General features: G+C 39.2%; 1 protein-coding gene across 1 annotated transcript in view; it reads right to left on the minus strand.

Annotated features, from left to right (window-relative positions):
• NUAK1 (NUAK family kinase 1) overlaps window positions 1-13,340 on the minus strand; it is a 79,886-nt gene that overhangs the window by 14,728 nt on the left and 51,818 nt on the right. The window contains exons 3-4 of the mRNA XM_074271475.1: window positions 11,317-11,468; window positions 9,339-9,404 (exon numbers count right to left, since the gene is read on the minus strand). Of these exons, the coding sequence (XP_074127576.1) occupies window positions 9,339-9,404; window positions 11,317-11,468 (218 nt within the window). The remainder of the gene's footprint in view (window positions 1-9,338; window positions 9,405-11,316; window positions 11,469-13,340) is intronic.

Here is a 13,340-nt window from a genome sequence, read left to right on the forward strand (position 1 = left end):
CATTTCCCCCATCTTTAAAATAGGATCAATATCATTGTATCTATCTTTAATACCAAGTTAGATAGGTTGTTAACGTAAGCCAGTTGAAAAGCACCAAATCAAAACAAAACAAAATCATTGTTCCAAACTCTTAACTTAATCTAACAATTCTTGGAATGGAATTAACTTCCTTTATCTGCAAGCAATCCATCAACAATCATTCATTAAGACTTTACTATGTGCCAGGAACAGCGCTGAGTGCTGAGGTCACAAAGAAAAAAAGCAAAATGAGTCCTAGCCTTTAAGGGATTTGCATGCTTCCCCATTCCACCTTGGCCCCCTCCAGTTTCATTCTGACTTTAACCAATAACATGAGCATTTCCATATGAAGCTGCAAACGAATAGTATTTTTGTTTTTTAGCATATGGCCCATTTGGCCTGATCTGGCCAAAGCTGTCTTGTCTGCTACAGAGCTTCTTATTTTTTAAAATACTTCAATGACCTTTTTTTCTTTCCTCTCTCCCCATTTTGGTAACTTCCCCTGGGGAAAGCAAGAAAACTAAAAGCCTCAGATCAGATATGCATGTCCAAGCAAAACAAATGTTTGCATTCAAATGAGAGAGGCAACAGGTGAAATAATTAAATATATAGTAGATAAGTGGGCAGCTCTGTGGTACAGTGAATAGACTGTACTTGATCTTTTAACGGGAAGACCTGAGTTCAACCTCAGAAATGCACTAGCTATGCGACTCTGAGCCTAGATGAGATCACAAAGAGCTGGACATGACTGAAATGATTAACATACAAGATACATACAGGAACTTAGCCAATAAGGCAGCTGGGGACCAGTTAAAACTGGTTGAACAAGACTGAAATGATTAAACATCAAAGACATACATAGAAATTTAGCCAATAAGGCAGCTGGGGACCAATTAAGACCTTCTGAAGAAGGTGGGATTTGAGCTGAAGGAAACCAGGAACTCTTAAGAGGCAGAGGTGAGAAGTATTGGTTAGAACTGGGGCACAGCCAATACAAAGCTGCAGAGATGGGAGACGTGTGATGAGGGTAAGGGACAGCAAGTAAGTCAGAGCTGATGGGCTGAAACTTGTGTGGAAGGGATAGCTAGCATGGTTCAAAAGGTAAGAGGGAAAAAGATTGTGGATCACAACATAGACTTTTTACTTCTTTTGTTATGTGGTTGAATTTTATTTTTTCTCATTTTTTTCCTTTTTGATCTGATTTTTCTTGTGCAGTAAAATAATTGCATAAATATATATGCCTATATTGGATTTACATATATATTTATCATGTTTAACATTAAAAAAATTGTCAAGAAAATATACCTCCCCTGTCTTTGAAAAGTTAGGGGGTTTATGAATGTGGAATACTGCGTATGCTGTCAGACACAGTGAGATGTGTTTATTGGGTGATTTTGATGAAATGCTTTCCATCATCCCTCCCTTTATTTTATACTCTTTGTTGTAAGTATAGCTCGCTGGGTAAGGGAAAGAGAGAAGGAAATATTCAGAAATAAAGGAAATTTTAAACAGAAGGGAACAATAAAAGTAAGATTTATTTTTCTTAAGATAAAGGGGAGAAAAGCAATTATGAGTGCTTTCCCATTGTAGAATGGACTGCTTCAGGACTCTCTTCTCGACTGATGTGGATGTGGACTTTGAGGTTAAACTTGAAGTTTGCAAGGGGAAGAGAAGTAGGAAGAGTAATCCAATTGGACAAAACAAATGAGGTAGAGGAAAGGGAGTAATAGATACACCATAATCAACAAACCTGGGGCCTAGCCTGGTGCTACATATCAAAGATGGTGAGCATCACTGGAAGGGAACTGCCAAGAACTCCCATGAGACTTCGCTCAGGGCCAAATCCTGAGGTAGATGAAAACTGGGGCTTGGGCATACAGGATCAAAAGACCTGGATTCAAATCCTGCTGCAGATGATTAGCTATTTGCTAATGCCTTCCATTTCTCTAGCCCCATTTTTTTATGTATAAAGTTGGCTCTAAATTGAGCTCTATGATCCCATGATCTTGAAATCCAGTGGAAAGAACAGTCACTAGGAGGTCAAGTCTTAAGTAAAAATCCCATCTCTGGAGCTTCCTATCTGTGTGACCCTGGATACATCTGTAGGTGCTCCTTAACTGTCCCCAAATATCTTCATCTATGAAATGAGGTGGTGACCTCTGAGGTCACTTCTTACTTGAAATCTATGATCCTTCTTATTAAACTCTGTTAAGTCAAGGATGCCTGTTTTAAGTCCCTTCAGGTTTCCATTTCATTTCTAGAACCAAACCCTTCAGTCCACCTTTCTAATATAGAAGAATAGCATTTAAATTGTGGCAAAGGGCAACAGGGGTCTATCCTTATCACCTCTGGATGTGATGACCTGGAAGTAGGAAAGCTTCCCAGCCCTCCTTGAGGAAAGTCCCTAGTCTGGGGCCACTGGGACTGTGCTCTCATTACAAGTCACTTTGCAGGAAAATGCTATGAGAATTGTCGGCATTCCATTCTCCCATCACTATTAATTGCGAGCTAATGACCACGCCGGGTTCTTATTTTAGAGACAGGCTTCCACAGAGCATGGAACACAGCCAAAGGAAGAAGTGCATTTTTCTCTCCTTCTCTCTCTCTCTCTCTCTCTTTTTTTTTTTTTATTTGGTCGACTGACGGGAGTGAATATTTTTAGAATCTACACCCCTTGCAACTGCCAGAGAGCTCATTCCCAGTTCCAGATGTGTTGGGTGCACAGGACTACAGTTCTGACTGCAGAGGGAAGGAGGATAAGCTGTGCTGTGAATATTGAGACTATAGAGAAACAGGACATAATGGGCATCCACAGGATGTGAGCAGGCTTTCAAGTTACAAAGCCCCCATGACCTTGAAAGGGGGAAACGAGATCTAAAAAGTATTATTGGAAGTGGGCTTCAGATTAGAAACTGTTTGCTGTTATCCCACTGATTGCCTAAGAGGCCATCTGTTAGGCTCCTCTAAACTACTTTAGGCTGCCGACTATCTGAAGGCAAAGCCAACTTGCACATCATGGGCCTGCAGGCCAGCTTGTGGCCATGTGTTCAGCTTTGGGTGCAAATGCTTTTTATAAATGTTTCCTGTAAAAAGGCTGAGTCAGGAGGAGCTGAGAATATAGGGCGATCGCACAATCAAAGCCTGGAGGAAAGCAACGAAACTCAGGAAGCGAGAAGCTAAAATGGATAGGGAGTGCTAAGGCAAGACCCAGGTAAAGCAGTGGGGGATCAGAGACATGCAGTTTTCTCCCATAAAATATGGGGATTGTACAAGTGAATCTCAAGGTTCCTTCTGATCTTCCAGGTCATAGAACTATAAATATAACCCGGAAGAGATCTCAGAAGTCACCAAATCCAGTCCCTTCATGTTATAGTTAAAGAGAGTGAGGGACAAAAAAGTCCTCCAAAATCACAAAGGCATCAAGAACCAGAGCTGGGGTTTGAATTCTAGAACCAGAGCTGAGGTTTGAATTCTATCATTCCACTTGTGGATGGTGAGTCCAGGGAACAAACAGAAGATCTTATCTCTAGAGTTAATTAGTAGAAACCTCAGAAATGGTTTAATCCAACTTCTTCATTCAACAGATAAGAAAACAGCACTTGACCTTGCTTTCATTAAGTAGGTAGTAATGAGAGGCTTTGAATATAGGCCTTGTGACTCCAGAGCCAGTAGTGTTTTCTTTTTTTGCTGAGGCAACTGGGGCTAAGTGACTTGCCCAGGGTCACACAGCTAGGAAGTATTAAGTGTCTGAGGCCGGATTTGAATTCAGATCCTCCTGACTTCAGAGCTGGTGCTCTATTCACTGTGCCACCTAGCTGCCCCCACAGCAGTGTTTTCATGCTACCTCAAAACCATGAGCAGAATGGACAATTATTGTGCAATAAGAACTGGCAAAGATGAGGGATTTGGAAAAACTTAAGATGACTTCTAGGAACTGATAAAGAGTGAAATAAATAGAACTTGAAGAAAATATGCAATAATGATATAATATTAAATGACTAAATGAAAACTTTAAAAGCCAAATTGAATAATTGAAAAATCAATGATGGTCCCTTAGAATGAATAATGCTCTCCTCTCAGCATTGAGATGGGGGACTGCTTAGGCAGAATGTTGTATACGTTGTCATATTCTGTCACAGCATTCCCCATTAGAATGTAAGACAGAAGTAAGCTTTCTGTGCCTTATGGTGCCTGAGAACTTAAATATTTGTCGATTCATTGACAAATTTGTTTTTCTTTTGTTACCAAGGGGAAGAAGATATATGAAAATGACCATGATTTTTTAAAAAATCATCAATAAAATTTATTTTTTAAAAAATAATATATTTCAACAATGCTCATGTTATCCCTTATACAAATGGAAGGAAGAAGATAGTGGCTCTTAAGAACACATTTTCTGTTTTTTTTTTTTTTTTTTTTTTTCATTTTAATTTGGAAAATGCCAAAAAAGAGTCATAATTTTCTAAATACAAACCCAGAGCCTGGGCTCATCAGAATTTTCATTTTAAAAAACGCTACCCCAGGCACAATAGTCTCAGGCTCAATGGGCTCAGCTCCCACTGAACTGTCTGACCCAACATAGTTTTCTTTCTAGCTTATGCAAATCATCCATTCTACTAGGATTCCAGCTCATTGTCCCTGTACAATCACTGAGTAGAATTCTAACCATTCTTCTTTTCCCACTGAGGAATTTTATGAGTAGCTAGAAAGCTATTTGGCTTACCTCTACTGGGCCTACATCATGCAGACCAAAAGGTCATGCCTCGATGGAAAACCCAATCCCAGTTCATTCACTGCCTTGAAAAAGGCTCGTTTTGTTTGGAAAGCTTTGGAGGAGGGAAGCAATGTTCCTAACTGCCTCCCTCCTATTGAAAAGATAGGAAGGCATCCACAGAAAGGAAAGGCTTATTATTATACAAGAAAATATTCATAATCGCACTTTGGGTGGCAATAAAGAAATGAAAATAAGCGGGTGCCTATAAGTTGGGGAACGATTGAACAAAGATTTATGAATTAAAGGGATATGACATAAAAAAGGATAAATTCTGAGCAACCTGGGAAATTTTTCTCTGAACTGATGCAGAGCAAGGTAAGCAAAATCAGGACAAAAATATACAAAGCAATCACAGAAATGTAAACAAAAAGAACGATAGAATGAAACTGAATTTTGTGTAATTATAATGATCCATCTTAGCCATGAAGAGATGAAACAATGCACTTCTCTCCTTTCACTGAAAAGCAAAGGACTGTAGGGATAGTATGTTATTATATGCTAACAGATACATCAAGTGGTTTTACCTGATTTTTTTATTTTGTTTCAAGAAAAGGTTGGGGGGAAAGAGGAAAATGGAAAGGATTGCAATGTAAATGAAATAGGAAAATGAGATAATCTTTTTTTTAAAAGAAGCCATCATTATTCTTTAGCAGTAGAGGCATTTATTGTAAAATGTATACCCTTTTATTAGATACAGTTTGGAAATTTTCTTTACATTGTTTCAAATCATGGCTTATTCAAAGTACATTCCTATAGTTTTACCTCATATAATAAAAATTATAGACCCTTAGAGTTGGAAAGAGTCTCAGAGGTTGTCTAAGATCACATTTCTACTCCCATCAAAAAAAAAAACCTTACTAAGTCATCCCTGTTGTTGTTTGTTTTCCTTTGTTCTCGAAGAGGACCATGACATCAGGGATGTGATGCTATGACATTGGACTTAGAGGGAAGGCTGTAGATGACCTGTCTTACTTTCTCCTCCAGAGCCATCTGGATCCTTCCCTGACAGATGTTTAGACATATATAGTACCAGAGCCATACAGCTTGGACACATATAGTACCATATATTGGAGGCATAAAGTTCTAGCCTCTCTTTAGACACATAAAGTATCCCAAGCTCAGTGCCTCATAAAGTATCCATGACTAGAAAATTCCTTCCTTTTAATTCTTTTTTAGTTCTTCCTTTGGGGGCAAAACAGCATATATCTAAGCTTTTTCTCTAACAGCCTTTTGAGTATGTAAAGACAGCCATGATGTTCACCTGCTAAGTCTTCTCTTTTCCAAACTCAACTCTGGAAAGCACTCTGTGCTATCAGCCCAATGTAACATGGTTTTCAGGTACCTAATCAGCTCTTATGTGTCAATGACCCTTCTAAAACATGCTCCCCAACACTGAACCCGCTCCTCCCAAAGTAGGCAGTATTGAGACTACTTACTATTATCTAGACACTATAGTAGTCACTACTATATAGGCCAATCCCACTTATATTAACAGTTCAAACCAATTAAGGTACACCCAGTCAGTATCTTGTACTTTGCACAGAATCTAAGAGTCCATGGGTATGGTTAATAGCTGAGCATTAGCTTTTGGGGTTCAGTTATATATGATTATCAACTGACAGGAAAGCTGAAAGAAACCTCAGAGGCATCTAGTCTAACTCTTTTATGTTAAGAGAGGAGATAAGTCTGGGGCAGAATAATGTGATTGCCTAAGTTCACACAATAAGTGGGAAAGCTGGGGTACAAACCCATGTCCCCATTCTCAAAATAATTTCCTTTCCAATAATCCTCGACTTATTATCTCATCTGATCCTCACAACAATCCCATGAAGTAGAGAGTGTGGATTTCGTCATCATCATTACAGGTTGGGAAATGAAAGCTTAGATATTATGGTATGCCCAAGGTCACTCAACTAGGTAAGAAGTAGTGGCTTTGACTTCAATTTGAGTGTTTTTGCTTTTTTTTTTTTTTTTTTTTAAACAATTGTTGGATTATACATTTAAAGTTGGAAAGGACCTTAGTCATCAAGTATAAACTTATTATACAGAAAAGCAATCTGTCCAAGGTTATAGAGGTAGTGTCAAAGCTGGGATTTGAACTTAGGTTCTCTGATTCCCAATTCAGTATTCTTTGCAATTTCCCATACTGCCCCTCTCTGCTGTCCTTAACCAACATTTCTTTTTTTCCCCCCATGGCTTGCCCATTAGACTGGGGAAGAGAAGTCTGAGCCAGGATGAGCACTCATTCATTGAGGGTGAAAAAGGTAACCGAACCATGGGAGCTGGGAATCATGGTACATAAACAGAAACCCGGAAGGCCAAAGCAACTCCATCTGAGTAAAGGAAATCTTCTCCCCATGCCTCTTGGTTCCCTGGATAGAAACAACAACAAAGGCAGCAGAGAAGGACCCTTCCCATGCTTTGTCTAGGGATCATTGACATGCCTCTGACGTCATGGATGGCCAATTGGGAAGCCCCGACAGTGCCTGGAGACCTAAGGCCATTCCATACTAAAGCTCATGTGGTGTACAAGGTTTATTTTAAAACTGCATTTGCTTATTTTCTAGATGTGATCAAAAGGACATTCAGAGGGGTCGGTAGGAGGTACTTGAACCTTGTAGGCCAAGAAAGTTTTTTCTAACCCCAGCAGCCGCCAGCAATAATACTATCTATAAAGTAAACTCTTCAATGAACATACTTTGCTCTTTTCCACAAGCAAATGTTGATGCTCCTTCCATGATTTATTTTATCAGGGGCTTGGTGGGGAGCTGGGAATGAAGCAGAATAGAAGATGGGCAGGAAAGAATAGCGGTCCCATCAATTCTCAAATATTTACAACAGCTCTTACTGCAGTAGCAAAGGATCAAAAACAAACTGGGTACCCACTACCTGGAGAATGGCAGAACAAATCACGGTATATGGATATAAAAAGATATTATTAGCTACATTTTTATGTGATAGCAAACTGAAAACAACCTCAATGCCCATCGACTGGGGAATAACTAACCATATTTGTACATGAATAAAACAGAATCTTATTGTGCGGTTAGAAATGATCAACATGATGGATACAGAGAAACATGGGAAGACTTTTATGAACTGATGCAGAAAAAAGGATGTAGAGCCAGGAAAACAATGTACATAATAACTTTAACAATGTAAATGAAAAGAACTAACAAAATGAAACCAAATACGTGAAAAAGATAATGACTAGCTTAGCTCCAAAGAATTCATATACAAAGGCATCTTTTTTCTCACTTTGTAGTGGTAGGGAACACTAGGTATGGAATACTGCTTATAATGGCCTTTTCCAGTCTTGTGTAGTTTTGCTGAATTGTTATTTACCCCTCCCCCCTTTTTATTATTCTCTGTTTTTTAGGGATGATGCTCTGAGGAGACGGAGGGAAGAATAAAGAATAAATTGGGAAAGTATAGATGATGTAAAAGCAAAAAGTAGAAATAAAAATTGACTTAGAAGAGGCAATGTGCTTATTTAGCTTATCCATGTTTCTTTTGTTATAAGGACAGAAGAGGAGGGAGAGAAGAGTCATTGACTGGGAAGTAAGTGTGATGCTTTAATTAAGAGCATCAATTGAACAGACAGATTTCAGAAAAACTTAGAACGATTTGTATACTGAGGCAAAGTAAAATAAGCAGCACCAGAAAAACATTGCACACAGTAACAGCAACATTGTATGATGATCAACTATGAGAGACTTAGTTCTTCTCGGCAATACAATGACCTAAGACAAGTACAAAAGAGTCACAAAAGAAAATGCTATTTATAATCAAATAAAGTACTGACAGACTCTGAATATCAAAATAAGCTTTTTTGTGGGGTTTTTTTCCCTTTTGACCAATATGAAAATGTTTTACAAGATAGCACATGCATAACCTATATCAAATTGCCTACCATTTTAGAAAGAGGAAAGGAGAGGGAAAGAGAAGAAAAATTTGGAACTCAAAATCTTATAAAAATAAATGCTAAAAATTGCCTTGACATGTAATTGAGAAAAAAAAATACTATTTTAAAAAATAAAAAGAGCACACTAATAAAATATGTTTTTTAAAAATGACTCTCAGTCCTACAGTGATGTCAAACTCTACTTGGCCTTAGTTGCTTTTGATATTCCTAATATGGGATCTTAAATCAAAAAGGACTTCTTCATTTACAGAAAAAGAAAGGGGACCTACCCATGGTAGGATTGGAATCCAAGCCCTTACTCCAAATCTAATCCAAAACTCTTTCCATATACCACCTTTCAAAGAAGTTCTGACCTCTTTACCTGGATAATGGACAAGATTATTCAAGAGCAGGCCCAGTCTGTACCTCCTTGAAATACGGCTCAAAGACTACATCATGTATTCTGGGTTAGCAATACTCAGTGGCATCCAAAGTTCTCCCAAAATGGCAGACTTTGAGAGGAGCATCCCCAACCCCTTGGCAAGCAGTCAAAAAAGTCAAAGGAGGTGAAGGCAGATCTGGATTGAAGCTACGCCCTTGTTGAAATACCCAAAGTTTGGACATTTGTCAAATGAGCCTTACCTTAATATTACAGTTATCATCAAGCAAAATATTCTCCAGCTTCAAATCCCTATGGACAACACCATTCTGAAATAAAAAGATGAGACATAGGATGAGAAGGTTGAGAGAAAAGAGACAAAATGAAATAAGGAAAATTGGAGAACTGAATGATGAGAGAGAATAAGAGTGAGGGGAGGGGGGGAGAGAGAAAGAGAGGAGAAGGGGGAGAGAGAGACAGAATGGAGAAACAGAGACAGAGAGAGGAAAATAAGTCAGAAAGAATAATACAGGAATAGCGAATGAAGAGAGACAGAATAAGGCAAAGACAATGGGGATAGGCAGAATAAGACTGAGGGAGGAGAGGGAAAGAGACAAAGAGACAGAGGAGGGGGAAGAGAGAGAGAAAAGAGAAGAAGGAAGAAGAAGAAGAAAAGAATGATACAGGAACTGAATGAAGAGACAGGGAGAATAAGACAATGAGCATACACAGAATAGGACTGAGAGGAGAGAGAAAAAGAGGGAGTAGGGAAGGAAAAAGGGGGAGTCAAAAAGAGAGAGAGAGAACATGAGTCAGAAAGAATGATACAGGGCAGTGAAGAGCTAGAGAGAATTAAGGCAAAGACAGATGGGAATAAATGGAATGGGACAGATTATGAGACAGAAAGAGAGAGACGAAGAAAGACAGGGGAAAGGGAATGAGTCAGAAAGAATGAGACAGTGATAGACAAAATAAGAATGAGACCCGGATGGTGAAAATGAGAGAAAAGAAATGAAACAGAAACAAAAAGAATGCAACAGAATCAGTGAAAAACAGAGAGAGGAGACAGGGACAGATTGAATGAGGGAGCGATGGAGAAAGAGACAGGCAGAGAGAGAAAAGGGAGGAGGAAGGAGGACTGTGAACAAAGGGAAATGTTGGACAGATTAAAGAATTGGACCAGCAGGGGTGGTCTCTGAATCTACACTTTGGGGCTGTTTTTACAGTCATAACACTCCCAGCCCAGGGACTAGTGACAAGAGCCATATTAGTCACTTGCTGTGTGTGGTTAAGAAAAGAATGACTGGAATCCATTTCTCCCCCAAAGCCTGTAAAACAGTGAGGGGGATTCTTTTTTGGAATGTAATTCCACTGTGTGAGTGCAATATATTCTTCCCAGACACCGGCAAACTATCTGCCACTGACATCAGTCCTGAAGGGAACACTGATTTCCCCTTCTCGGGTCCTCTCAGATCTGGAAGTTCTAACCTTACCTAACCAAAGACTGACAATAGGAAGGAACAAGTCCTTTTGGATTCCCAAGCCTTTCTCTAAATTGTTCAAACAGAGCCCAGACAGCTTTCAAAGATTTCTGGGCTGTGTAGCTGGCATTTGATGTTCCTCACTTTGCTGAGCATAACTCAATGTGAGCTGGAGGAGAGCACAGAGAAAGGACAGAAGAGAATGATAACTCAGCCACTGGCCACATCCAACAAAGCAATAGCACTTCTCGGGTACCATTTTTTTTTTCCAATGGGAAATCAAAGAACTCAGGGACTCGCTCTAAAATTAGGCTTTCATGATTCCCAAGCTATCAGCCAGTTTTTTGTTTCATTTTGTTTTATTTACAAAAGAGGAAGGGAAAAGGCCATAGAATCTTAATACCAGAAGGAGCTTTTAATCCAAACTCATTATTTTACAGAGACGGAAACTGAAACAAGCAAAAAAAGTAAGTAACCAGCCCAGAGTTATAGTTACAGAACAAAGTCCCAAACCCAAGCCTAATGACTTTTGGGAAGGTGTCCATTCCACAATAAGAAAATGTTTTAAGGAAAGATTCCAGCTTAGTTTCAGTTTGAGTCATGTGACTTGGAGTTCTTTAAATTGTAGCTCTTTAAATCTTGCTCCTTATTGTATTAAATCAACTGGCCTAATAGATTTATCAGTTTTTTAACTGGAATTGACTTTCAATTGATGCATACAACAGACAAAGGAATTCCCAAAGTCAATTCTGCCTCTCACCTTATGACAATAGTGCACCGCAGAGATTATTTGCCGAAAGAAGTGTCTCGTCTCCCTCTCGCTGAGCCTCCGCCTTTCGCTGATGTAGTCATACAGCTCGCCTTTGCTGGCATACTCCATGATGATCACAATCTTATCCTTATTCTCAAATACTGGAGAGGAGAACAATAGAGAGGAATACAGATTCAGGGAATAAGTTCACAGGTCAATTAGAGAAGACCAGAAATCTGCCAGCAGTTCAAGGCCAGAAGGAATCTGGCATTCACAATGTCAAAGCATCTCCCCAATAGACTAGTAGATTCCACATTTAGGTAGACCAAGGGAACTGTATAAATAGTAACACTGATTTGGTTAAATGTAAAGAAATGTACTTATTCAAAAGTTTGAATGCTAAAAGGGACTTTAGAGGCCATCAAGTCCAGCTTTCTCATTTCAGATAGGGAAACTGAAACTCAGAGAAAAGTGAAATGTCTTATCCTAAATCTAGAATGGTTTTCTGGACCCCAGAAGTGACTTAAATGCCATTTAGACAACCTCTTCATTTTATAGAGAAGGAAACTTCTCTATACACTAGTAAGGAGTTATGGCAGGACTGAAATCTGGGTCTTCTCACTCAATCGCATATTCTTCCCACCTTTTCTACGCTGATCTAACTAAGAAACATCAGGCTGATATGAACTATTTATTCTCAGTCACTGAACTCAGGAAGCCCAAGCATGAAAATGCTACATTGTCCAAAACAAGGATACTTGAAGTTAAAGTTCCCTTCAAAGCGTTTTCAGTCTGATCTACCTCTTTCTAGTAGCCCACCAATCAATGGTTAAATCAATTCAACAATTGTTGATCAGAAATTGTGCTGGATTCCAGCAATCCAAAGACTCAAGTAACTCAATCACTGGAGGTAATATTCATCTGGAAAAAAACAATGTGCACATAGAGAAGTAAATACAATTTTTAAAAACCAAGTAATTTGGAGAGGAATGGGGCACTAAGATGGGAGGTATCAAGAAAGCTATCTTGTAAGAGAAATCACTTAAGTTAAGCCATGAAAGATAGGGCTACCAAGAAATGGTACTGACATCTTTTGCATTGCAGACATGAGGAAGAACTTATACAAAAATATGGAGGTAGAAAAGGGAAGAAAGGAAGGAGACTGGAACCAGATTGTGAAGGGCTTGCCAAGCACAGGAGTTTCTAGTTTTATCCTCAAGATAATAAGGAGCCATTGAGGCTTCTTAAGGAAACAAGTCATATGTAAAAATCATCTGTAGTAGGAGGAAAGAAAGAGGAGACAAAGGGAAAAAGGGAGGGAAGGAGGGAGAAAGGGAGGCAGGGAAGGAAGGAAGGGAGAGAAGAAGGATCCTGTTCTTTTCAGCTCCTAAATTTTAGTCAAGCCTCTTTGATAAAATGATTGAGAGAGAAAGAGGAAAAGACAGGAAAAGCCAGAGAAAATTAGTAGCTCCCCATCTGGCCTCCCTGCACCCCAAAGCTCAGGCTTCTGCCAGAGACCTTAGCCTGCATGCACATTTATTAACAATAAACTTTGGAAACTGGAAGAGCAATCTCTGGATGCAGTTCTGACTCCCAGTCCAAGAATGATTAGACCTTCAGACCCTAGGGAGGCCTGGTTTCCACATTAAAAAAAAAAAAAAAAAAAAAAATTAGGAGGAGCACAATCTTGACAGGTTGGTGAGCCAGTATCAATACACAAAGCTTCCCATCCTTTGTAATTACTAGGTGGCTCAGTGGATAGAGAGGGCTGGATCTGGATTCAGCAGTGTGTGGGGCAAGTCACTTCAGCCCTGTCTGCCTTAGTTTCCTTAACTGTAAAATAGGAATCATAAAACACCAATCCCTCAGGATCTGTAAGGATCAAATGAGCTAACAATTGTAAAGCACTTAGCAGAGTGCCCGACACATAATAGGTATTTAAATGTTTATTCCCTTGTCCTTCCTATACCAGGCCAAAACAAGTTATCAAAACTATTTTTTTTGTTTGTTCTATTGTTGCTGGTTCTACATAG

Source organism: Sminthopsis crassicaudata, chromosome 5, assembly GCF_048593235.1.
Source record: "Sminthopsis crassicaudata isolate SCR6 chromosome 5, ASM4859323v1, whole genome shotgun sequence".
In the NCBI taxonomy this organism is placed as follows: domain Eukaryota; kingdom Metazoa; phylum Chordata; class Mammalia; order Dasyuromorphia; family Dasyuridae; genus Sminthopsis; species Sminthopsis crassicaudata.